At 44.0% G+C, this 25963-nt stretch overlaps 2 protein-coding genes across 2 annotated transcripts; both read right to left on the minus strand.

The window, feature by feature from the left end:
- Positions 1 to 1440: 1440 nt before the first annotated feature.
- Positions 1441 to 17950, minus strand: klhl3 (kelch-like family member 3). The gene is made up of 15 exons (XM_036549072.1): positions 17639 to 17950; positions 14924 to 15049; positions 14350 to 14456; positions 11198 to 11319; positions 8137 to 8299; positions 7908 to 8017; positions 7046 to 7162; positions 6638 to 6787; positions 6255 to 6372; positions 5667 to 5864; positions 5179 to 5280; positions 4676 to 4804; positions 4225 to 4365; positions 3723 to 3866; positions 1441 to 3620 (listed from the first exon to the last, which is right to left on the minus strand). The coding sequence occupies exons 1-15, from the start codon at positions 17650 to 17652 to the stop codon at positions 3592 to 3594; spliced, it is 1770 nt and encodes a 589-aa protein (XP_036404965.1). The 5' UTR covers positions 17653 to 17950; the 3' UTR covers positions 1441 to 3591.
- Positions 17951 to 18528: 578 nt separating this feature from the next.
- LOC118791635 (heterogeneous nuclear ribonucleoprotein A0-like) lies at positions 18529 to 24716 on the minus strand. Its single transcript, XM_036549073.1, has 3 exons — positions 23839 to 24716; positions 20825 to 20960; positions 18529 to 18799 (listed from the first exon to the last, which is right to left on the minus strand). The coding sequence occupies exons 1-2, from the start codon at positions 24647 to 24649 to the stop codon at positions 20908 to 20910; spliced, it is 864 nt and encodes a 287-aa protein (XP_036404966.1). The 5' UTR covers positions 24650 to 24716; the 3' UTR covers positions 18529 to 18799; positions 20825 to 20907.
- Positions 24717 to 25963: the final 1247 nt, after the last annotated feature.

Consider the following 25963-nt stretch of genomic DNA (forward strand, 5'->3'; position numbering starts at 1 on the left):
GGAGGCTCTATACGTGGAAATGTTTTACATCTATATATGTATCTATAAATGTTTGTGTGAATGCTTGTTCTTTTTCCATTTACCAATGTTGATAAAGTACAATCAGTAATAATGAAGTACATCAAATGCAGACAATAAAAGATTGTAATTTACACATGTGGTTGTTGTCTTGGTATCTTTGAGGTTGCAGGTAGGAGAACAGTTAAACAAGCAGCATTTCTGAATGACTAACGCAATACCTACAATAAATAAGGCCAGCTTATTATAGCAGTGAGTGTGTGGTTACAGCTGTTTAAAAGGTGTGTGTTTGTGTGCCAGGCATGCATGTGAGACTGCCTGCTATGCAGTTGTTGGGATACTTTTATTCCCATTAAGCAAAGGGTTTAGTATTAGAGGCTGTAAAAACATCAGCTCACAATAAAGTTATACAGCACACATCTAAAAATACACTTCATATTGGGTGGGAGATCAGCTGTGAAGCCGCTCCATGTGTAGCTCCCAACTGGGGTAAAGGGCAGTAACTCAGTAACCACGATCAGAATCTCAGCGTCCCAGCAGAACAGGATGTTTACTTTGTATTGCTCAATGCTGCTCAGATTAACTGATCACAGTTCCCCGCTGATGGTCTGATGGCATGCACCAGAGTTGACATGATCCCAGTCATTCATTGACACCCCTCAAGCATAGAATTTTTTATCAAAATGGGTAATGCTTTAGTTTAAAGGGTGTTTCTGCTGCCCCCCTGTGGTGACTCTCGGTATTTCAATAAATTCCCCATACTCAACAGGGGCTGCAGATAAGGAGTCCTTCCCCTTTGACATCCATTTGCACACACTGAACAGAAAGACCAGCAGGAAATTTCACATATGTTCGCAGTATCTTATCTTCTGACACTCGGCCCCTGGGTATTACAATTTGCCACTGCATCACAAATGCATCAAAATGTTCTGACATCGGATCACGCGCAAACAAGCACATATGTTGTGCGCTCGGAGAAGTTATATACGGATCATTTCTGGGTCACGTTCTCTTCTGAAATCTATCCTGGCAGTGTGAAGAGTGTCAACGTATTTAGCAGCAGTGCTAAAACAAGGCAATACACACTGCTGTAAGTGACCCACTGGTCCTTTTAGGTGAGGATATGGCACGCTAGAACACAAACACTGAGCGTGGCACTGAGTGCATGGCTCATAGCCATTGCTGTGAACAGGCCAGAAAGCTTGCGCATGTCTGGCTCTGAGTCCACTGCTGTTTACAGGGAGCTAAGAATTTGCCAGAGCAAAAGCAGAATTCACTGTGCACTAGGCTTTAACACCTTTTAATCCACTGGAAGGTGCTTTACAGAGTGACAACAGCACACAGCATTGTAAGTTTCTATATATTTATTCAATTACATACCAAAGATAGAAAAATCATACTGACAGAAGCAGTCCTCTCACCTCTTCACCTGTTGGGTCACAAGGTCCTTGTTGCATCATTGTTCTAATATTCTGTTCAGAATAGGAAGGTTGTCCATTATTTATTAAAGGCCACAATACCCTGCAATGCCTCCCTGCTTGTAAATAAAGGGCCGATGAGAGTAAAAAGAGGAAAGGTCTTCAGAAAGGGTTGAGGTTTTCTCAGCAAAGAAACACTGAGCGAGTTTTCAGGTATGAAAACGTCCGGGACTCCAGGTCCACATTCCACCACTGCAGCCCAGGACAGAGGCGAGAGGCTGGAGGAGGAGCATCAGGGCAGTGAGAAGCCTTGAAAATTCCTGCTATGACTATCCACTGAGATGCAGCCTGGGGGCCATTTAAAAAAGGCGTCTTCATGACTCCAGGCTTTGCCTAACATCATATGTTTGTTTCCACAGACTCGCACTGTAACAGAACAGCAGTTAAGTGGAAGAAGGTGGATTACATGAGGTTTGATCTCCAGCTGGAAGTTCAATAAACCTTTGATTTATGAATGCAGAGTACATGGAACAAATGTCCATCAGCAGCTTTTGTTTTGGTGCAATGTTACTTACAATGCATACGGATTCTGTATTGATGCTGATGGCTTCTGCGTTTTTAGAATCAACAGTCTTTTTCCAGAGAGTAAGTTAAATTTTTAGCACGTGGAACTGTGAAGCAATGATCAGAAAATTAGAACGGACAAAACTTGGGTCAAGAAAGCGCTCATTTCGAAATGTCACTGGCCATGGAGCGTAAAAGAGCAACGGCAAACTAAAAGCGTGCAGCAACACTGCATCTGTGCATTGCTGGGTTAACAAGGTCAAACTAAAACACTCAGACTGAACTTGTGCAACTCAAATATCCTGCCACTGTTATGTAAACTCAAATAACTTAAGCTTATCATTAACTTAAAGCCATCCTCACGATAAAGTCACCCCCGGTTTCGTAACATAAACCAAATTATCACCTAATGGCTGCCCAAAAGGAAGATCAACGCCTTTTTTAAAAAACCTAGAGACGGCACCTGCACCGTGAATGGGAACCATTCCTTTGGAAGCACGCATCAACCCTTCTCTTCACAAACCCTGGGTGAGCACCACAGGATTTTAATGAGGTACATTACTGTCAAATCAGAATAAACTGCCAGCGACATATTGGAAACTTTAAATTAAGCATGGTGTGGAGAAGCATGATTTGGAAAAGTGCTGCATGGAGGCGGTAGTTCTGTTCCCTCCTTCAGAGATGATGGCTGAGTAAACATGTCTTGGAAAGCTCGTCCTTGTGACCTTGAGTCGAGTATGAAACAGTGCGGATACACCGGACTGCAATGTGCAGTCAGGGTCACCATGGTGTAACACCAGGCGTGATCTCCTGACCGAGCAAATTCAATCCTTTGTAAGTACATGAGTATTAGGAGGGCTCCCGAGTTCCTCTGGATCCCTTTGCATGATGGTCTGGGTTGGTCCTCCGACGATGCTGTGGCTGCCTCAACAGACAGGCCAGAAAGCCTGGGTGCCACAGCCGTGGTTCTGCTCCGCTGTTCTTTCACTTCAGGAGTTGAAATACAGAGGACAGACGATTCAGTGCGTTTCAGATCAGTAGTGTGGCGGTAGAGAGAGACAGCCCTCCAGCTGGGCTGATCTCCGTTGGCACAGTTTGACTCCAGATCCTGCAGGCTGCAGTCTTGTTTCCAGGTCCATCAAGCCTTGTGTGCTTAGCTTAAGTTAATTTTTTTAAAACTACTACAGCGTACTGGTCCGCTCCAGTTTATCCATGTTCTTTGTTCAGTTATGAAGTGCTCAGGGAAGCACAGCACCATAACACCGCTGCTGCGTAATGACATCAGTACTGAGGAGAGAAAGGGCCCCCCTGACTCTCCGCCCTGTCTTTTGGCAGTGACTGTTGAGTTCTGTACCAGGCAGCTTTGTTATCAGGCTGAGGTCAGCCTGGCCCAGGCGATCCACCCTTCCATTCTGTTTCTGTTGGCTGACCGTTGCATCAGCTCTGGCCCGTGCTGAATCAGGCCCCCTTCACGGGTGTCTTCCACAGTGCCCGTGTGGTGCTGTAAGCTGACGCCCAGTTAGACATCTGTGCTTCCTTCGTAGTCTCTATTCTGGGGTGGCCTTGGGTCCCTGCTGCCTGGGGCGTGTAGTCATAACGGCTTGTCAATGACTGATACTCCTTGGTGGGGGGGACACAAAACAGCAGTTAGCCCTAGCAAGAGCAGAAGTAGGAACAGCTCTAAGAAGAGAGTAAGATCCAGGAGGAGTCCCCTCCCCTTACCCGCATAGCTCCGCCCATTGCTCATGTTGGTGGGAATAAGGCTCCACTTGTCTGTGGAGGGGTCATAGTACTCCACCGACGAGAGGTTGCAGGAGCCGTCGTCCCCACCAATCACGTACAGCAGCCCGTTAATCGCACACACACCTGCGCACACACGAGGTCAGAGGTCAGGCGCACAATCTCCAAGGGGGCAACAAGTGCAGGAGAATCAGACACACAAAGCACAGAACTCTGATTCTTCAGCCAGCACTCAGACAGCAGGGTTTGGTATTGGCAATACAGAAAGAGACTAACAGCAGACTGCTGTTGCTGTCCTAAATGGACTAAGCTCACCTATGGAGTGTACTGAGTGGGACATCGGAAGACCCAAAGAGCATGGCAGCAGAGAACAATCCTTTGTTTAATAACGATGTGAGCGTGTCATTACTACTAAAGTGAAGCATATGCCTCAGAATCATAGTCGAGGAGTGTCACTATGGGTCAGAGTGAGTGTGTGTCTCACCTGCGTTCCTCCGGCACATGTTCATGTCAGACACCTGCCTCCAGGTGTTAGTCGGGGGGTCATACACCTCCACGCTCTTCCTGACCAGGGGGCCGTCATGCCCCCCTGCTGCATACAGCTGCCCACTCAGCACGCCAACGCCTGTAGATACACGCACACACACATACCTATAATGATCACACACTGATCAGCACACCTGTGGGCGTACACACACACTCACGATTCAGCCCTCTCACCATATGCATATAATTGATCTAGTCACACATTAGAGACACACACATTGTCCAAGTCACTCTCTCAACATACCAGACTAAGAAACAACATACATCTCGAAAAATGTGCTTGCAGTACCACCACAACCCACCAGGTGGGGACAACATGAAATTATGGTTTCCTCTGTAGGTTAATGAAAGACGGAGTGTGTCTCTGAGCAAGGAGGAGGATATCCCACCTGCTCCACTGCGTCTGGTGCTCATGTCGGCCACGTAGCCCCACTGGTTACTGACTGGGTTGTACTCCTCCACTGTGCTGAGGCACTGCCGGGACGCCCCGTCATATCCACCCACTGCGTACAGCTTCCCTGCACAACACACACACCACACACTGAGAAATACACAACACATGCAGTCAAATACACCAATACAACAAGAAACATACTACACACACACACACACACACACACACACAAAATGCACAAGGAGGCTGACATCGTGGTTGCAGTCCACACCACTCCCTTCACCTCTGTCAGCAACAATGACCCCTGATCAGTGCTCAGCAGGTCACACACAGCGATCTGAATAATAGCTAGTGACGTGGGTGGTGTTATTGTCTACGAGTCACCTGAAAAATCACTCAAACTTATCCAAGTCATACTTATTAAATGACATGTGATTAAAACAGAACTGACCATTAGTGGGAAGAGACAGGTCAGAGGAAGGGAGCCGCTGTCCTTACCGTCCACCACCCCGACCCCCACACTGCTGCGCCGTGTGTTCATGGGGGCCACAAAGACCCATTCATTGGTCTTGTAGTTGTAGGCCTCCACCGAGGACAGGCCTGGGAGGAGAGGGAAAGACACAGTGACTCTATGCATGGTGCACTCCCTATTACCCAGCGCTGCCCCCGCAGTGCCCCCACCCTGCCCCCCGCGCTGCCCCGGGTGCCGGAGCCATCTGATACAGGCCTGCATCACAGAGCCTACTGTCTCCTCCAAACAATCGCTGCATTCATCCCCAGCGCCCCACACAGAGGATCCCTGCCCCACTGACCCCCGGACGGCCTGCCTCTAACACAGCCCAAGCAAGTGGCACATGCAGCTCTTTCACTGTGCGGGAATGCTTTTCAAAGGCGCTGCCTAAGCTTGTGTTCTGCGTGGGGAAGCCATGCCCGGGGCCAGGCAGGGCAAAGCAGGGCAGGGCAGGGCAGGGCAGGGCGGGGCTTACCTGTGCTGCCGTCGAACCCGCCCACCGCGTACAGGAAGTCTCCCAGCACGGCCGCCCCCAGGGTGCTGCGCCGCTCCTGCATGCTGGGGATGGAGCTCCACTGGTCCCGCACCCCGTCGTACACGTCCACCGTCCGCACCCGCAGGGAGCCGTTAAACCCGCCCACGGCGTAGACCCGCCCCGCCATGTACACCACGCCTGACAGAGAGAGAGACAGAGACAGAGAGAGTGAGAGACAGAGAGAGAAACAGAGAGTGAGAGAGTGAGAGACAGAGAGAGAGAGAGAGAGAGAGAGAGAGAGAGAATGAAAGAGAGAGTGAGAGACAGAGAGAGAGAGAGAGAGAGAATGAAAGAGAGAGAGAGTGAGACAGAGAGTGAGAGAGTGAGAGAGAGAAAGTGAGACAGAGAGAGAGAGATAGTGAGAGAGAGACAGAGAGAGAGAGAGGGACACAGAGAGAGAGAGAGAAAGAGAGGAGAGAAATACAGGGGGGGGGGGGGGGAGTGTAGCAGAGTCTGGGATCAGTGATGCCTGAGGGTGCAAAGGAAGAACAGCACACAGGAATGGGGGGGGGGGGGGGGGGGGGTCACCTGCGCGGCAGCGTCGCGAGGGCAGGTCAGCCACCTGGTACCAGCGGTCCTCCTGGAAGTCATAGCACTCCACACTGCGGATGGCCTTAGGAGCCTGTCCTCCCACCACAATCATCACCTGAGAGAGAGAGCGAGAGATAGAGAGAGAGAGAGAGAGAGAGACAGAGAGAAAGGAAGAAAGGGAGAGGCAATGCTTTATTACTCCAACATCTCAGTTAAATCTGTAAGAAATTAATCTTCTTCCTGTTGTCTGCAACTATATGCAAAGTCTATATGCAAAGTCAAAGCGTACATTTTTAACTTCTTCTTAAAAGAAGTTAAAAATGTACGCTTGTGTTTCCGCGTGTGTGTGTGTGTGTGTGTACGTGTCCACACTGTCTTACCTTGGGCAGGCTGACGGGTGTGCGTGGGCGCGTCCTGTCTGTCTTTATGAGGTGCCGCTGGTCCGCAGGCAGCAGGTGGTACTTCATGGCCTCGATGAGAAAGTCCTTGCAGGTGTTGTTGTTCTTGATCAGCGCCTCCTCTTCCACTATCTGGCCAATCACATCGCGGCATATAGGATCACCAGGGTCCCATTCAAAGTAGAGATTTTCATTTCAAATCGACACAGCTGAGGACAGTGAGCTGCATTTTCCTCCTCTTAGAGAACACAATGAAGCATTTCATTTCACTGTAGTGGAGCGGGCAAGGCAGTTTGAGCCCCACTGAGAGTATAAGAGCACCATAAGAGAGAGCCAAAAAGCTGAACGGACTGAACCGTGAAATGAATGTAATGTAATGTATAATCAGACCTGAACCAGGTAATCCCTGGAAAGCAGGGGCAGCCGGACGTGCTCCATCAGCTTTGGCATGTGCTCCAGACGCGCTTCTTTATCGTGCTTTATCCACGAAATCATGGCCTCAAACACCTGACAAAGAATGAGGTGAATATAGAGACTGACACACACTGGCGTCACTTCTACAGCTCACATAATGGAGGCATTTCACAGTCTTCTCTAAGAAGAAACAACAGGAGCATTCGGACGGTTTGACCGATGTACTGTTACTAGCGCATGCTAGAACTTGGCAGCAGCCATGGGAAAATAAACAAGGCCATGAATAAATGAGGCCTTCAGAATACAGTGCTACATTCTAACAGGGCTTTCTCCACCAGTGCCCCAAGAGTCCATACACCTCTACATCACCCTTTCAGCACGTAAAAGTGTCCAGCTAGCTGACCGACACATCCAAAGGCCCTGTCCATATGAGGTAGGATTTTTCCATGTTGGTTGTACAGAAGAGCATGCTGGGAAAGCACTGGAGTCGGTGAGGCATGAGGCCCATAAAGAGAAAGAGATAGAGGGAGGGAGGGACAGCAAAAGAGAGGGAGGGATAACAACAGAGAGTGAGGGATAGAGAAGGAGAGGGAGGGATAGTGAGAGAGAGGGAGGCACAGTGACAGACTGGGAGAAATAGCAACAGAGAGGGAGGGATATCGAAAGAGAGGGAGAGATAGCAAGAGAGAGGGAGAGAGGGAAGGAGGGATAGAGAGAGAAAGGGAAGGATAGAGAGAGAGGGAAGGATATAGATTAGCTCTGGTAGTACTCTCAGTCTGTCTGTGTCAGCGCAGTCTGGGGCACGCCACAGCACATCCACAGCACCGCGCCCGCCTACCTTCTCCTCGGTGGACACCGTGAGCTTGTCGCTGGAGATGAGGCTGCACACCTGCTGCAGGGACAGGCCCATGAACTCCTCCCCCAGCATCACCTCTGAGAAGTGCTGTTCTGTTCAACACACACGCGCACACACACAAACACACAATCAGAGGACTTTCTGACTCCCGATTGGCCTGACCCCGCTCCTGAGTGCGGCCCCCTAAAGCGCGGCCTTCCCGGTGGCTGACCTGCGTAGGCGTGGGCTTGGCTGAGCAGCTGCGTGCAGGTGTGCAGGTCGGCGAAGGCGCGGATGCCCAGGCAGTTGGTCGGGTGGAGCTGCGTCTGCAGGAAGTCGCAGCACGCCTGGCGCACGTCCATCAGCTGCAGGAGACTGGCAGCCGGCAGCAGCACCTGCCCCACAGGGGAGACACAGGATGGGGGCAGGCAGAGGCTCAGAGCCGGGGAGAGGGGTCACAGTGTCCTCTGCTAATATTCACAGCGCTGCTCTCCAGCCCGCATTCGGTTCTGCTCCACCTCACCGAGAGGCACCCTGAATGGCTGGTTATACTGCTGTACCAGACACCCAAATCTACGTTCATCATTAAGAGACTCAGACATTGGTACGGCAAAAAAAAAAAAACACTGAAATCATGCAAATCAGGGGAAAAATGGAATGAAACAAACTTTTAACATTCGACCAAGGTAGCCATGGGGAAGGGATAAAGACCTGCACTGAACTCAGGTGAAAAAACAGAAAGCATGGAACCATTTGTGGAAATGTGCACATCTCTAAAACTCCAGTGTTTGCACATGCCTCACATAAATAAACAGGACAACTGGAGAAGACAAAGACTTTGTTTTTTGCTTTATCACATTAATTGCTGTGAGAGACATACAGAATAGGGGAAAGGTAAACAGTACATCAGATAACCATTTTCAAAACGCAAATGTCTAATGGATGTACTTAACAACACATGCTCAGGCTACACACATCAAACAATCTATTGTGACTACTACAGTGGAACGCTAATGTCACAACTGCCAACATAAGTAGCTAGAATTAATTCGACTTTGAGTGCTGATGCATAAACACTGGCTACAAAAAGTAATCACTTCAAAGTAATCGAGTAGAAAACACTCATAAAACAGTGCAAAGATGGGACTGCAGTAATGACGAGCAATAGAATTATCATTTTGTCTTTTTCATATTTAAATCTGAGATTGGTTCACATGGTTCGCATGTTGATTTACTTTAGTTTCGCATTCCTATTATACCAATTAAAGGGAGGAAGCTTAATAATTTAAGAGTTCTAAAAATACATTTTTTAAAACCAGCTTTCCAAACACCTGTGAATTTTATTACCGTTTTTCATGACATTGTATTTAATGAAGAGGACATGCCAAGTGTGGATCCAGCAGACGCACAAGCTTTAATGAAAAATCTTCTTTGAATGTCCTGTCATAATATAGCACCTTATTCCTACTTGATAACATTTTTAAGAGATACTATCAACCATTAATAACCAACCAGTACCACTTCGTTATCACTTAATTCAGCTAACAGCTGCTAACAACTTAAGATTCAAAAATGATTCTCAGTTCTTGACAGGAGAATAGAAGGGACATACTTCTGAAAATTTCTGCTTGCTCATGAACATTACCTCAGAGTGGGTGCTTCACAGTTCCACTCATCTTTAGATTATATGCATGAATTAATCTAATGATGTCCATCCACTATCAGTCCATTCGGGTGACATAAAAATAAACAAATTTGTACAATGTTGCACTAAAGTGAAGCCTGTGAACAAGCAGCCAGTACCATGTGAAGACAAGAGTCCTAAGCCAGCGAACAATCTCAGAAGCCAACTGAAGTAATGTAACCGCAAGAGTCTGTATTTTGAGAAAATAAACATCCTACAAAGGACAAGCTCCACCTACACCTGTATGTGGCCAGTGAGTAAGGCAATAATTTGTTTTCAGCAGACCATGCTGTGGTCCACTGCAATTAACACACAAGACAAACTGAGCCAAGACAAACAGGCCCTGTGCTTATCTGCAGGGGGCCACCTTACAAAACACTCCGCCTGGACAAAAGGCCGGAAACGCCTAAACATTAACCCAGATAAGAGCGTCCAGCCGACAGAAACATACAGCAGGATATGAGTGGATTTTGGAAGCAACTCTTTGGCTCTCCCCCTCTCCAGAGCTCTACATAAACTCTGGTTCTCTCACCTGGTTGCTCCCTCTCTCTGTATTTCTCCTGGTTGGATGAAGCGCCTGTGCGCAGCTCTAATGGAGCTGTGGGGGGGGGCAGTTCCGTATCATTTAGGCCTGTGTGAGCCCTGCATGTGCTATTGTGCGCTGCAACAGCCTCCGCTTGCTCATGGCTGTCCGCCTACATGGCTGGTTGGGAAATCTAGGTCACTTTGCAAGCTTGCTGCCCGAAGGGGCTTTGGACCTTTTTTTGCACATTGCCCCTAGATGTGCACACTCTGAGTGGGCTACACGACAGGTTCCAGCTGCGGCCCCTGCCTCAAGAACGCCCACAAAGAAATCACACTTGCATTCATTCTCTCCCTCTGTATCACAATCTGACACAGATTCATACTTTCTCCCTCTGTATCACACTGCAACACATTCATACTCTCTCCCTCTGTATCACACTCCAGCACATTCATACTCTCTCTCTCTCTCTCTGTATCACACTGCAACACATTCATACTCTCTTCCTCTGTATCACACTCCAACACAGATTCATACTCTCTCCCTCTGTATCACAATCCAGCAGAGTCACACTCTCTGCTCTCTGCCTCTCTTTCCCACTCAGACACAGAACACAAACAGGGAGAGGATTTCCCTTCGCTAGGCGCACATTTCCTGTGCTAATAATGAGAGGAAACACGCTGCCCGCTACAATGCTGGCTAAATCAGCCCGGAAAGAGAGAGTACACAGTCTGCACCGTTAAGGAGGAGGGAATGGGGAGGGAAGAAGGGGATTTACACACTTTGGCACTGTAGTAATTCTCATCTATTCAATGACTAAAACTTATGTCACCTACCCCTCTGAAGAAATACCGCAAAGAGAGAACAGGGAGATGACGCAGAAGTAGTTCAGGGAAACACACATCAGCACTGAAGGCCAGAAACCCGCTCTGCTCAGCCTTGCTATACGGCTGATCACATTCATGGGGAAATGAAGGAAACCTCACAGCAGGCAGTGTGGGAAGATAGATAGATCAGGTTATATCTGAAAGTCACACTCAGGCCCAGGACGGAGACTAGTCTCCCTGTTCTGTAGCATTCCCTCACCTGTACGTTGTCCTCCGTCACCTCGATCTCGGCTGTGTAGATGTAGTCCACCAGCTTCCGTAGCGTCTGGCCATCCACGTCTCTGATCTCTACGCGCTGGGCTTTGCTCTCACTCATGTCCCCTGTCCAAAGCACAGAGCCGCTGTCTGAACATGCACCACATGCTCACATTGTGTCGTCACAGCTTACACATCCTTGGCATTTTTTTGTCCTTCTGTCCTCCTTTTATGCAATACTTTTTTGACAGCAGGGGGCTTGGGAGATATTATAACCAACTGACCGGCCAGTAGTGAGTTCATATAAAGGCACATTTTTACACATGGAGGCAAAATATACAGAGCTGCTGGGGTCTAGAGTGAACCTTGGTGTTAGTAACATCAGAGCTCTTCAGTGGGTGGGTCCCTGAGGACTTTTGAAGAAAGTGACACCCCGGGATGTGATGTGACATGGGTCACATTCTAGTGAGTGACAGTATCACATCAGCTGGATACTTGAACCAGACAGCTGCATTTTAAGTGCCAACCCACAATGTACTGAGCTAGTGTGAGGGGAAGGGAAAGCACTTAGGTCAATGCTTAGGGATGTCCATTATTTCCTAGATACAGTAATGTTACTTAAACACCAAGGCTTCAAAGCAGCTGAGATTGGCAGGGAATAAGATCAAACTGGTGGTGACTTTTCCTTCATGGTACTGAGATCAGCAACCTTAGATTCAGTGGAATTCTTTTCACGCTTGCAGATGTTGGTCATCATTTTGATTTCATTATGAACTGTATAAGTGCCTGAATATCAATCAAGTTGTTTGCTACAGAGGAACAGTGGTGAAAAATGTCATTATTTTAAGCTTTACAACTTATATCAGCACTTATACCATATCCAGCAAGCCTAGAACCCACATCTCCTCTACTACTTGACAACCAGAGTTTTTCATTGGAGTGAAAAATGTTGCCTTTTCCATCCATAGCTCTCTGATCAACAGACGACACCAAGAATCATGTAGATCGTGCTGTCAGCCGATCTACATAAATCTTTGTGCATGTCAAAGATTTCCTTGTTTATTAATTGACTGAAACACATAGCAACTAAAACAAAATCAAAACAGGGGGGCCTAAAAAATCCTTAACATGTGCAAACACTCTGCTCTAAATAAAGCCTTGCCTTTTACTCCATTTCCATACGACAAAATCTTCAAGATGCACAATGCACACATTTACATGTATAAGGCATAACTGTGTACCAACACACGTGAAAGCTATTGTAAAGCATAGGCAATTTGTACAATTTGGGCTGCAAAAAAAACAGCGCTCTGCGTGAAATGCCAAGCTGGTCCTTTCTTTACCCAAAAATCCCAGCACTTGCCCTTTGTGGGAGGACAGAGGATATCTGGCACAAACGAGGGTGCGGTCCAGTGAAAAGTGATATTTTCATGCCAGCTTTGCACTGGGGCCACAAAGCCCTCAACACCCACCTCTTAGCGCAAAAGCACAAGACATTTTAGTGCAAAAATGGTAGCATCCAGCAGTTTGTGAAATTAATTATGTTATTGTGCTAGGCAGTGAACACATGTACTTTCAATGATCATGCATATTGTACTCTAACAGACTGAGGCAATGAACGTCATCAGTTGGTGTGATCAAATAACGAATATTAGTGAGGTATGTAAAAACATACCAGGGAACATTAACCTGAATGAGAATGCATCAGCATCGTCAAAATGTGAGATACTGTTCAATATCCTTTTCTATGTGATGCATGTATTTTACTCACTGTTTGTTCTGTAAAATCGGCAACTGAGACAGTACTGGCCAAAATCCACTCTCCTCAACCCACTGTCTTATTACATCCGTCCCGACAGGTTGCAGCTAACATCTGTCGTCCAACCATGGTAGATTTTGAGGTCGGTACACAAAGTCTCTGGGCTCTCCCTGTAATGGTTAAATTCACATCTGTTGTTTTCCCTGGTTGTGTGTCTCTCTCTTCCTCTGTCTCTCTGTCTCCCCTCCAGTGAACTTTTAACCATGTACCCATGTGCTCAATCTACAGAATGATAGTTTATTTAAATCTGTACCATACATGCCTAATGTTGCATATGGAAAACACTATTAATGATATTGCAGTTGCAGGTAATCACAACCTTAAGTATTTTTTTCTTTCTCCAAAATAACTAGCTATCACAGTGGGGGTTCTCTTATACAGACATCTCCTGCAGCATTGTTTAGGTTAATCCCCCTTAAGATCATGTCATACCATCATGTCATACCATCTTTAATACATCGTATTTGTCATATAATGGGTTAGGATTAGCTTAAAGAGATTGCTGTTTGGAAAGGGACATATAGGTAGCTAGCTGGCTGGCTGACTGGTTGGCTAGCTAACTAGTGGTCAAATGTTGTTCTGATAACTTCTGACGTGACTGAGCTTTTATTCCCATATGAAATAAATACTCTGTATGAATTTGCATTGCCATGGTAACTACTGTACCATTGCCTTGAAATTTAAGCCATGGTTGTATAAGTTAACCACAAAAATTACCATTCATTTAGCTAAAGATAGCTTCTTGGCTAGTGAGGTACATACTTAGAAAGTGACACTGAGGTACTGGTCAGCAACTTCCCATTGACAGACCACAGTTCTTGGACTGTGGATTGAGAAACACTGCTTTACAAGGCTTTTTCAGGATACTCTGACTATCAAGTATACAAGAACACAAGCAGTGGTCATATCCCCAAAACGTTTTGCACCCTCGTTCACTTAGAGTTTGGTCATTACATTAAGTTTGTGTTGTGTAATCAGGGCCCATAGTATTTTTGTACAGAATTTTTGGAGTCTACGTGAGCTGAAACTTTAACATGGAAATATGGGGTTTGTAATTCTCTGGTCAAAAGTGCAGAACTGTTCAGAACTGCTCATTAGACTCAAATCATACTGGACGTAATTCACAACATTTTTATCAAACACAGAAACAATGACTTACAACACCAACAGCTACACAGCAAAGACTGTAGCAGAGTTTGGATGAATGCATATTGTATTCAACTCCATTGCAGCACATATCTTTCAAAACTCTTCACAGACACTTCAGTGGTTTACACTGGAGCAGGAAATTCAATTCTGAAGCATCTCAAGGGCACATCTCAAGTATGCAATCATACCTGTAAACATGGCACAGAAGTAGGGGCTGCAAGAGGCCAACACCACCTTGTGAGCAGGAACCTCAACATCCTCCGCCACCAGCAGCACATCACAAAGCATCTTCTTACTGCAAGACACCCTGTAGTTAGATGGAAACCATCCATGGCACAAAACTACATCCACTAACTATAATTTTCAAGGACATTTTGCTCTGGAGGCACTCAAATCAGAGCCCTAACTTTCATAACTGGGTTGTTAAAGATTTCCATTGAGTCTTCTTCACTGTCCTTGTAAAAACATCACAGCAACCCCTTTTAAGAGGATGTCCTTAACAGATGTTCTGGCTCCATCAGTTTATGATCCGTTCAGTTTGCACTCGACAATGATACATAACGCAAGATCTTCCCATCAAGGATAAACATGTCTAGGGTCTTCTCCCCTAGGCTGGACTGCATTTCAACTTACTATCGTATTGAGTTGGGCCAAATTAATATCGTACAAGTTCATTTGCCACCAGCCTGCTTCAGGTATAACTGACGTAGAGTGTGGAGGTCAGTGGCAACAATGCAATTTCCAAGCGAGACTGAGGCCTACCTCCTCAGGTCATTCATTAGACGGAACGCATTCTTCATGTGGGTTTGGTTAAAAGTGGGCATCCCAGAATCCCTCTCATCACTCTCTCCTGGATCCAAAGGTGGCTGGGGGCTGGACTTTCTGCTCCTGGGCAGACAGATGGAACCAGAGGGCACTGAGAAAATTTTGCAGTTTTTTTGTAATCAATACTTCACCAATATGCAAACATGGTTATACATAACTGCTGAATTTCCTGCCAGCTCCTTTTATTACCTGCAAATAATACAATAATAGTTTCTAAAACACAAAAATAAGGTAAGGCTGAGGTCCTAACAATAGTTACTTGAAAAATATCAATATCATCTTGACCATAATCAAAATAGGTGTTTTAATAGATCACGGAAAAGCAAGACATGGCCAGCCTGTTTTTGCTGTGTTTACTGTGAAGAGAAAAATAACATAAACAGTTTATTATATTACAAACAGAAACAGCCTGTATGTTTATTATATTAGAAACGGTCAATTATTTCCAGGTTTTTTCATGTGGTAATCCAGGTGCAATCCTACTGAAATCATACAATGCAAATCAAGTACATTCTCCCTTGCATGTAAACATACTTTTAGCCTTAAGTTCAAATTTGTATAAATAATATAACATCAAAAGCTTTCACTGCTTAGCAAAAGAACTCAAAGAGAAAAACAACATGTTGTTCAATACGTGAGAGTGGCTACTGTTGGCACATACCAAAAAAAAAACATAATATAGTTGCAATGGTAAGAAACTGATGTGCAAATACATTTAAATATACAGAGGTACCTGAAAATTGAATTAGGAATTGAGAACTATGGTTGTATGTAGGCTTCCTATTTAAGCATGTTACCATTCAAATGGCAAAGAGCCATATGACCTTATGCCCTTGTCATGCTGAATGTATGAAGCCAAATCACCTCCTCCCAGGCTGCTGCTGAAGATTGAAAGTCGCTGTTGGGAGTGGTGTTTAGCAGCCAGTAGGGGACACTCCTCCCTCTGTACCAAGTAAATATAGTCTCCATGTGCAGTGCTGGTAGGTAGCACTTTATAATGTGAGATTATATTGAGGTCCTGGCTCACCCCATGGCACTTAATGAAATGATATGGGTTGTTAATTTGAGAAATTCCCAACCGGGCTTTCTCGGTTCTTAGCTGACCTGACAAACAACGGTTAAACACAATAAATAAACAAATCATATATATAAGCTTCTAGGCAAAGATTTAATACAGAGCATATGCTAAGATTTCACCCAGCAGCCAAAGTTTATTCTGCATTAATTCGCTTATTAAATGAAGCAACATTACTCACTGCACTTCAATGTTGTCATGTGTCAATAGTACCAAAACTGAACTTCAACACCCTTAAAACCAATCCTCCATTACAAACCCCGACCTGTCCGTGATATTGGTAAAATGAAAAAAAATGAATGAAATCTTTGTAAACCAGAATTAGGACATCTCAGTGGATACGCACCACAACACACCACCTGGCCTGGTAAATTTACTCCATACTGCCATATGTCACGTCAATTTCGAAAAAATATTATACATACAGCATAATTTTATTTGGCCAGGCATTTTTCCCAGGAAAGAAGACAGGGAATTGATTTGTACTAGTTTCGTAATCTTGTTATTTGTAAATGTAGTTTTCGTGATCTTGACATTCATTACCCTTACAGCTACTGTCCCTACCGTATAGTGCTCCTCACCGTGCACTTAACCTGTCAATGCCCAATTACTTAATTTGCCAGCTAGTTAGTTGGACAATCAATACAACAACAAGCTTGCTAACGTTGCTAGATAGGGCTAGACATCTAGCTAGAACTGTTTAATTCAGGTGGATGCAAAAATCTGACTCAGGTGTTGTGCTAAGGAACTGAACTGGCACCCGTCTTGTTGCTCAGTGCGTGTGGTGGAAGTGTCTCGTTCGAAATTTCAATGTCACAGCTTGCTAATTAACGCTAGTCTAACGTTAGCTATCCAGCAGACCGAGCAGCAAATCAAACACAACCTGGCCAACAGGCATTTACTAGTTGGAAGAATGATTTGGTAATCGTATGTCAATTCGCATCCTAAATCTTTTGCTGTAATTTCAATTTTCAAAATCCTGATGCTCAAAATATTCTTATTTATATAGCAAACGTTAGCCAGGGAGCTAGGTTAGCAACTAATTTAGCAAAATTAAATATCTTTATCGATGTCGCGAAGAAGCCAGTAAATAAAGTTGGGAAATGAATATAGCTAGCCACAGCTTTATCATAGCTAGCCACCAAGCACAACCTACTTTGTGTTATGGAGCTCAACCAACGTAGAAAGAAACACAACACTTAAATAGCAAACTAGTTAGCGAGCTGAACGTGCCGAATTCCATCCTCACGATCACTGGCATGTGGATATTAAGGTCACTTATGTTGCTAGTTAATACATAAACACAACTGAGTAGCTGTTTGTAGAATGCATCGCGTGTAGTAATCTAGTTGGCTAGCTAGCTAACGATAGCTCGCTAACACTGTTTGCTAGCTAAGCGATGTGCTAGGCTGTACATCATACTGTTTAAAGGTAACTTTAGCTAAATCTGTGGGTCCATAGACAATCAGAGGACTGTCAGGTAACCATACCTTGCTGTTGTTGAAGTGTAGCGAGTTGATGCAAATGTAAAGGCAATGAGAACGGGTATAGCCACCGTCCCGCTAGCTAGCACTTACCCTGCATATTCCATGGTTCCGTCTCTACTGCATGAGTTCCACCTCTGGCCGCGGGCCCGTGTTTCCCTGCACAATCTTCTGCTCTTCTCACGCGTCCATTAAGTGATTGGCTGTGAATCGAGCTAGTCTGCCAGGTAGGTAACACCAAATGTCACACTCCTCACGGACCTGCCTATTTTACAATTAAAAACGTTTTCGCCCCGAAGCTTTAGTCTATGCAAACACAGCGCAACTGCCCAGATTCTGGTTTGTGGGAAAGGAAGCTGCCTTTCCCAGCACTCCTTGCCTCAAACCCACCCTTTTCCTTCGCCACCATTGTTGCCCCGTTGCTTGGTTACGATGGACCGGAGTGTTACCAACTGAACATCAGTTCTGAACATGGCGTTTTGTTGACTATGTATGTATTGTTAAAATCATACAATATCTACTATGACTATTTATAAATTATAGCAGTTTTCTTCAAAGCAACTAATCCCAAACCCCCTCTCTTATGGTATATGCTTTAGTACAGCCTGCGCAGTTACATACCCAGAATGTGAGCTAGCTAGCTACCTGCCTAAATAACGCCATTGGGTTGCTTAATGTGCAAAGCCCAGCCAGCTCCAATGTGTACTTGTATTTGATGTGAAAGTTACACAATGTACTTCATAATACTGGATTCTTGCATTTGTGAGGACGCCACTTATTTTTACTTGCTAAAGCCTTTTTAATTTATTTGAAAATGTAATATTTCTACTTAGATAGCAACCGCGTTTTGAAGTCTTAAAAGTCTGAAAATACATTCAAAAGCTCTTATTCTGTCAATTATATCTGTACCTGTCTAGGAGTTGTAAATTCAAATAATGATTACATGGTTTTTGTATAGCAAGTGTAGATAATACAACAAGGACGGTTTTCGTGTAAAATGTTTATTGATATTCACAATACAAGAAGCCACAAACCAAGATTCAGCTGACAAAACCTTTATAAAAAGAATGACAGCTCTGTTGTGAAGACCAACATCACAAAACTACTGCAGATTTTCTGCACCCTTTGAATAGGATGTTGTGTCCCAGTTCCTCTCTGGCCCACTAGAAGACATCTTTTCCACCGCGACAGTTGTCATTTGCTCCTGACCCGAGCTGACGCAGGAGGACTGGATACAGTCAGGTCCCTCAGACCCTGTCGAGAAAACAAAGATCTTAGGTAAACATCTGTACGAACTCTATCATTTTCACACACGATTGCAACACTTTCTAGTGAAAACTGGCACATTCAATAGTGTCACCAGCTGTGTTTGTAATCAAGACTGTTTCACAGCATATAATTTTAGAAACAAATCCGGTGTCATGCAAGACTCCAGTATCACCATCTCAACAATTCGGGAGCATAGTATTTCCATAAACAATGCATTTACCGCCCCCTTGTGGAGCTAACTGGGAGGGAAACTTAACCAGACGAAATTCTATTATTCCGTCTCCCTTTAGCTTTTCATCTAAAAGAACATATAAATATGTGTTGTATCCCCTGGGACGGCTTTTTTACAGTTGCCTACGTTAGTTATTTTTTACCAAATGAAATGAAAGGCTGCCCATATTCAGTATTTCACACACTTTCAAATGCTGTTATTTTCTAGATTTAGTCCAAGTGATTCTTCCTATTGAGCGTTAGCGAACCACGTCGTATGGGGCTGAACTGATGGTTCCCTATCGACAGTACCTCAGAAAAAAGTGCCCGAAATCCAACACGTTCGCTTCGAACGCATTTAAGTGTCAACAGCAGACAGGCAGTGTCCAGTCTATTTCAATTACACCACTGTGTATTCCACGGTCATTGCGGCTTTCGTTTTGTTCGTAAATCGTACATTCCGCGTTGTAAAACCTTGGATAAGCCTACAGACTGCCACAACAGGCAGCGCGTTCGCACATACCGATTTTGCGGCAGATCGGAGCGCTCATGGTTCTTCCGCCATTTCCGGACCCGAATGATGCAATCGCCAGCGCTGCCTCATGCTCACGCCTGCTGCTCGTGACCGTTTCTGACTGACATTGCAAACATGATGTACGGCTTACTGCGGATAATGGCGGATCGGGATATAGCTGGGATATGTTTTGTCGACCATTTTGAAATGCGGCATGTAACTGAACTCTGTATGCGTCTTTTAAATAAAAGCTACTGCAAATTTGAACAGGAATTAATATCCATCATCAGGCTAAAGTGGATTACTAAAAACCACAAGTGGATTACTAAAAACCGAAATGAATACCTGGCAACTGTACTTAAGCTTTATTTTTAATGCACACAAAAAAACAACGTTGACGGTATGGCAAGGTCGTGTTGGCCTCGAAGTAAATTCGATTTGTCCAATACGATTTCTCCCGTTTCCCCATCTTCGATTGTAAAATGCAACTTTAAAAGTTAAAGCAGTTCAAAAATAAGACCTCCACCATTCACCTAACTTCGAGCACCAACCACTGACATGCAGACTGGAAACTCGCTAGGACATCTGAAAATATTGATAACCTAACCTCACACAGTTATGTAAACACATTAAAACGAGTTTTGTAAAACTGTGCAAAATAGCATCAATCCAAACATGCGCACATTTTGCTCGAGAATATACCCTGCTTCATGGCCATTTCGTCCTGATAATTTAACGGTCTCCGATAACCCTTGGACGGGACGTGAACACAATGAGGTGAAAGACCTCCAAAGAGGTAATTACAAAGCCGCTGCTTCAAGTTTTAAATGTCCAATCCCGGATTGAATTTACACCCACACCAGTGCTGTTCTCATGGACTTTGCGCACAATGTGCAGTATGTGTTCTTGAGTTAATACTTACACATCCTATAACACATAAAATGCACTTTTATGTGAAACAAAGACACAGCTTAACCAACAGATTTGTGCTAGTGACAAGCAAAAAAATCACTACAGCAGAGCTTGCTGCTTCTGTAAAAGAAAAATTGTTCCACTTCAATTTAATTGCAAATGTTCACTTAAAATATGTGCACCTCCAAAACACCAATATCCATTATGTAAAGAAAGCATTACACACACACACTTGGAAGCAAATTTATATTATATACAAATCTTGAGTGCACACATAATGCAAGAAAAAGGTCTTACGTCCATTTCTGATGGATGTTTTTTTTTTTTTTTTACCATTTTTTCTTGAGTGAATGGAAAACATCTTTCCTGCTCACCTTGTGCATGATGATGCTATGGCACCCATTGTCTTCTTTGACTGTGGTCAATCAGGGTTTATGTCTTGTCAGCAGATGCTCCATCAGACAGGTCTTAAAAGTAAGAATTTGTTAAAATCCATCTGCTTTGTGAATTCTGGGGAGGGAAAGAGAGAGGGACAGCTTTAAAAAACGTCAGACATGTCTCACTCATGCCACTGCTTACATAGCAACTGTCCATCTATTGTAATGCCTGGTCTTCTCTAACCTAAAACTAGTCCCACCAGAATGCCTTTTTGGAAGAAGTCCAAATCTGTATATTGCCATTTACACGTCCATGCTGGGTAATTTAGCTGCAATTACTGCCACAAGTCAGTCATCTTTGCACACTAGGTGAAGACGAGGCAATATATAGAATCAGTTGATTTGTGATGGGAGGAACGCAAAATGCAAGATGAACCCCTGTCCAGCTTGATGTGCACAGCTGTTTTTTTCTGAAGCAAACTGAACCAATTGTCTCAGTTCAATCCACATAGACCTCCTGCTCCTCAGTCCATGAAAAACAAGCTAAAATGTGTATATGCAAAACTGAATTCAATTTTAAAGCAGAGGCTACATGTATAAAATGGGCAGCACTACTCCAAGCTTCATACTCTAAATGTAATGCCAAGTATAAAACACCCAAAAGCAAAACACCATTTTGATGAGGGAAGGGGGAGAAAGTGAAAGTGTAGGATAAATAACTGAAGTCACAAACCTTGCTTATAAACGCTGTTCTCCTTGTATTTGGTGGCATTAAAATCTGGAGCTAAATCATCAAGTAAACAGGAACTCTAAGCCCCACACTCCGGTATGACCTTCTTAAAACTGAAAACTGTCTGGAATATGGGTTATAAAACATTTCTGAAAATCAATCACATCTAGGCTCAGAGAATAAAGGTTCACACATTTAACTGATGACTTCAACTGCTGAGCTACGATCACTCACATTAGTGTCTTCAAGTTGATTTACAGAGTGAAAGGTTATGCAATTTAAATCTATTTTATGAAAAAAATTAACTTACCTATTTATAGAAATTAGTCAACGTATTAAAAACTCAGTTGCATGCATTTATTACATCAACTTGGAAAATAGTCACTAAACTACGCAGCATTACCCTTCTAACAGGATTTGTATCAAGTTGGTGATACTTTAATGTAAGTTCTTGTGTATAAAGTTTTGCTACAAACCTGAGGCGCATATCCTATGGATTTTCAGCTGGGTTTCTACAGCTCTGGAGTACCCCTGGAGATTCCCATGATGCACAGGACACAGCTAAGGTATAGATCCAGCTTTTTGTACACTAAAAGTACTGGAACAGAGCTCTAACATTTATTTAGTAAGTCAAAAACAGTACATATGCTTCCTTTGATACTGTAGAGATAGAATATACCCTTTTCACGTTTGATACAAATCCGATGAGTAGAGCCGAAATATTTACACAACTACTCACAAAACGTACATACTTCCTCTGGGTTGAACGGATTATTCAAATCCCATACGAATAAATGAAATAATGTTAAACACAGAACAAGAGCCAAAAGACCAAGACAGGTGCATGAAGCACAAACCCTGATACCAGGTGTGCTCTGCATGTTATCTTTTATTCTAAAGAGTAGAATGCATAAACACTTTACACTGAAAAGACTTGTTTATTAACTCAAAGCACCCCATAAGGCTCATTTCCTCAAATAAAAATAACTTCTATAGAGTAAAAAGTTTTATTTAAATGGAAATACATACAGTTTACCGGTATTTGAAATAAACAATATTAAGAGGTTAATCTGTGTACCAGGAATACAATGAGACATGTGTATAATGATCAGTTTTCTTAATGGTGCTGGAGTCCTTTGTTTTTAATGATTTTACTGGAAAAATAGAAAAACTTGAAGAGCTCAGATTAAAAATCTGTCTTCTGAACCCTGGATAGCTGAGAAACATTTCACTGTAACAACTATAACAATGTTCATAGTAACGTTAACTACTTAACTATTTAACATTCACACTATTTGGGAGTCAACCACAGGTCAAGCACTATAACGGATTTGTTTAATTTCTCTGGTTTAGTAACAACGGCAGTGAACCTAAAATACTTTGAGAAGTGTGACCTAGTCCTTATATATGCTGCGTCATAATTTTTCCATTTTGACCAAATACAACTACAGGCATCAATCATTTCAGTAAATACTTTGGTATTGTGCTGGGGTAAGTAGTAATACGATTACTTTCCAATAGATAGCTCCAGTTATCACAAAACTAGTTGCTACCTAATTAAAGGCAGAACTAAGGACTAAATCAAGTTCACTGCAATTGACTACTTGGCTACTGAAAGAAACATGGGGTCCCAGGAAACACACTTGATAAACTTAGATACAGATATTTAAAAGAAAAAGCAATTAAGTTACAAAATACATTAACTGAACCAAAAATTAGCAGACCTACACTAACAAGCAAATATCTAATCTTAACTGAATTCCGTAAAGACAATACGTTAGGGAAGAATACAGTAAACTGCAACATGTAAAGTCCCCCACCCTTCAAAATTAAAACAAAATAAGAATCCAGATGAGTAGTCCTAAACCTTGTTGAGAATGCGGCCTAGTTTATTTGGAAATGACGAACGGCGACATCTGCCCTCCTAGAGCTCTGTAGTTGAGGATTGCTATATGGAGGTGGCCACTGTATGGTCAGGCTTGTTGGTAAGGAATTCCCTACCTGTATGGACCAGCCTGGGTTTGTAGGGGGGGTCTCCTGTCTGAACCACGTGTTGGGGTTCACAGTGTTCCAGTCATTCCCGTGCCGAAATAGGACGGCTCCGGTATTCTAAACTCTAAGCGGGAAATCAGTGTGGTCGGAGGTTTGCATTTGGCTAGGGGATGGAGCTGCTCTCTGTGTGGGACTGATCGGGGTCCTTAATATGAGCCTCCATAACCCCCCCTGCCGTAACCACCACCGCCTCGGGAGTAAGGCGCGCTGCTTCTGCCCGAGTAATTACCTTTCATTGGACCATAGCCAGAGGACTGCTGGCCATACCCGCTTCCAAAGTCATTGTAGCCGTTCCCTCCGCCGTAGCCGCCCATTTGGTCACCATAGCCTCCTCCGTAACCACCGCCATAGCCACCGCCGTAGCCTCCACCGTAGCCGCCATCATTGCCACCATAGCCGCCGCCATAGCTGTTATAACCACCTCCTCTTCCCCCACCGTAGCCATTTTGAGACCTTCCCATTCCTCGGCCGCCTCTCCCCCTGCCACCTCGGCCTCCTGCAGACTGCATCTCCTGCTTGGTGAGCGCTTTCTTCACCTCCACTTTGTGTCCGTTAATGGTGTGAAATTTCAGCACCACCGCTTTGTCGGCCGAATCGTTGTCTTCAAAGTACACAAAGCCGAATCCACGCTTCTTGCCGGTCTGCTTGTCGCTAATGACTTCGGCCTTCTCGATCGCACCAAACTGGGAGAAATATTCGTTGAGGTGCTCGTTCTCTACATCTTCTTTCAGCCCCCCAATGAAGATTTTCTTCACCTTGGCAAGTGCCTCTGGTTTTCCCGCATCTTCCCTGGCCACTGCTCTCTTCAGCTCCACGTTATTGCCGTCCAAAACATGTGGCCTGGCAGCCATTGCCGCATCAGCCTCCTCCGCAGTCGAGTAGGTCACAAAGCCGAAACAACGAGACCGCTTGAGCTGCTGGTTTTGAACGACAACGCAATCAGTCAACTCACCATACTGCTCAAAATGTTTACGGAGACCTTCATCGGTGGTCTGCACATTCAACCCACCGACAAAAAGCTTGCAGAGCTGATTTTCCATTTCAATTTTCTGACTTGTTGCCTTACTCGGTTTCTAACTACCTCGATCACGCAAGCACCCGCTTATAATGCAGCTCGAAATGGCGGCGGAAAATAAATACCAAAGGATAAGAAATGGCGGTTGGGAGGCGTGTCTGTAACTTTTAGACGCCCAGTGGTGTCGTTTTAACAAATCATTGGTTTAAACTTGCTTTCACAAGCTATTCGTGCGGATATCCATGACAACTACGGCTAAACTCCAGTGCCGCCAGAGTGGGACAAGGCAGTTCAACAATATTTGGTTTGTGATCTGATACTGACATTTGGGGTATAAGTACATACGTCTGTTCACAATGGTGCGGACATCTCGATACCAATATTTTAAGAACATTACCTATTAACGGGCAGTCGTCACCAAAATCTAGTTTGCAAATGCTTGCTTAGAGAATTGAAAATTTCTAAATCTTACTGCAGTTGGAAGAGCAAGGGGGAAATATAGGTCAAGTTATATCATGCAAAATGGGTATATCACTTAGTTACTTTACAACTTACATTGTTTTTAAAAATGACATTTTGCATCAACAGCTACTTAAAATGCTTATACTGCACTATTCTTTGACCCATTTAGAGCAACTGCACATACCATCAGTCTGTTATTTGTAATGATTAATCCAGAACCATTGTATATATTATACAACTGTAAACATCATAGTATATATTATATACACTGTATATATCTATCTGTAAATGTCCATAACTACTGACCTCATAATGTACATATCACATTGTACATATCCATCTGTACAAAAATGTCCATAGCAGTGATATATTGTACATACATATAACTAATATATCCTCTGCACTTGCTGCTTACTGCACTTCTGGTTAGATGCTAACTGCATTTCATTGCCTTGTACTTGTTACATGTGTAATGACAAAAAAGTTGAATCTAATCTAAAACACACAAGGGCAGGTTGGAGATTAAATAAACCCTTTAAAAGAGCCTTTGCTTCTCGAAGTTGCATTATGTGCCTAAATATGAGGTAGAGGGACTGCATGCTACAGAACCTATAGAATTACCTTTCTAGTGCATTTTGCTAATTTTTATGCAATGTGTCCTGTCATCCCCATTGCCTTTTGTCCATGGTCATGTGTGGCTTTGGTTGCATTGCATGACAGTAACAAACGATGACTTATTAGCTTGGTTGTCATGTCTGGCTATTTAAAAATATAGTCTACATATGAATGATTTTCTGTTTCAAGCAGCCCTGTTTGATATGCAATTGAACCTTCTCTGTGAACATGTGCTTAGAATAAAAGAAAATCATGAGAATAC

Source organism: Megalops cyprinoides, chromosome 16 (assembly GCF_013368585.1).
Source record: "Megalops cyprinoides isolate fMegCyp1 chromosome 16, fMegCyp1.pri, whole genome shotgun sequence".
NCBI classification, from domain to species: Eukaryota; Metazoa; Chordata; class Actinopteri; order Elopiformes; family Megalopidae; genus Megalops; species Megalops cyprinoides.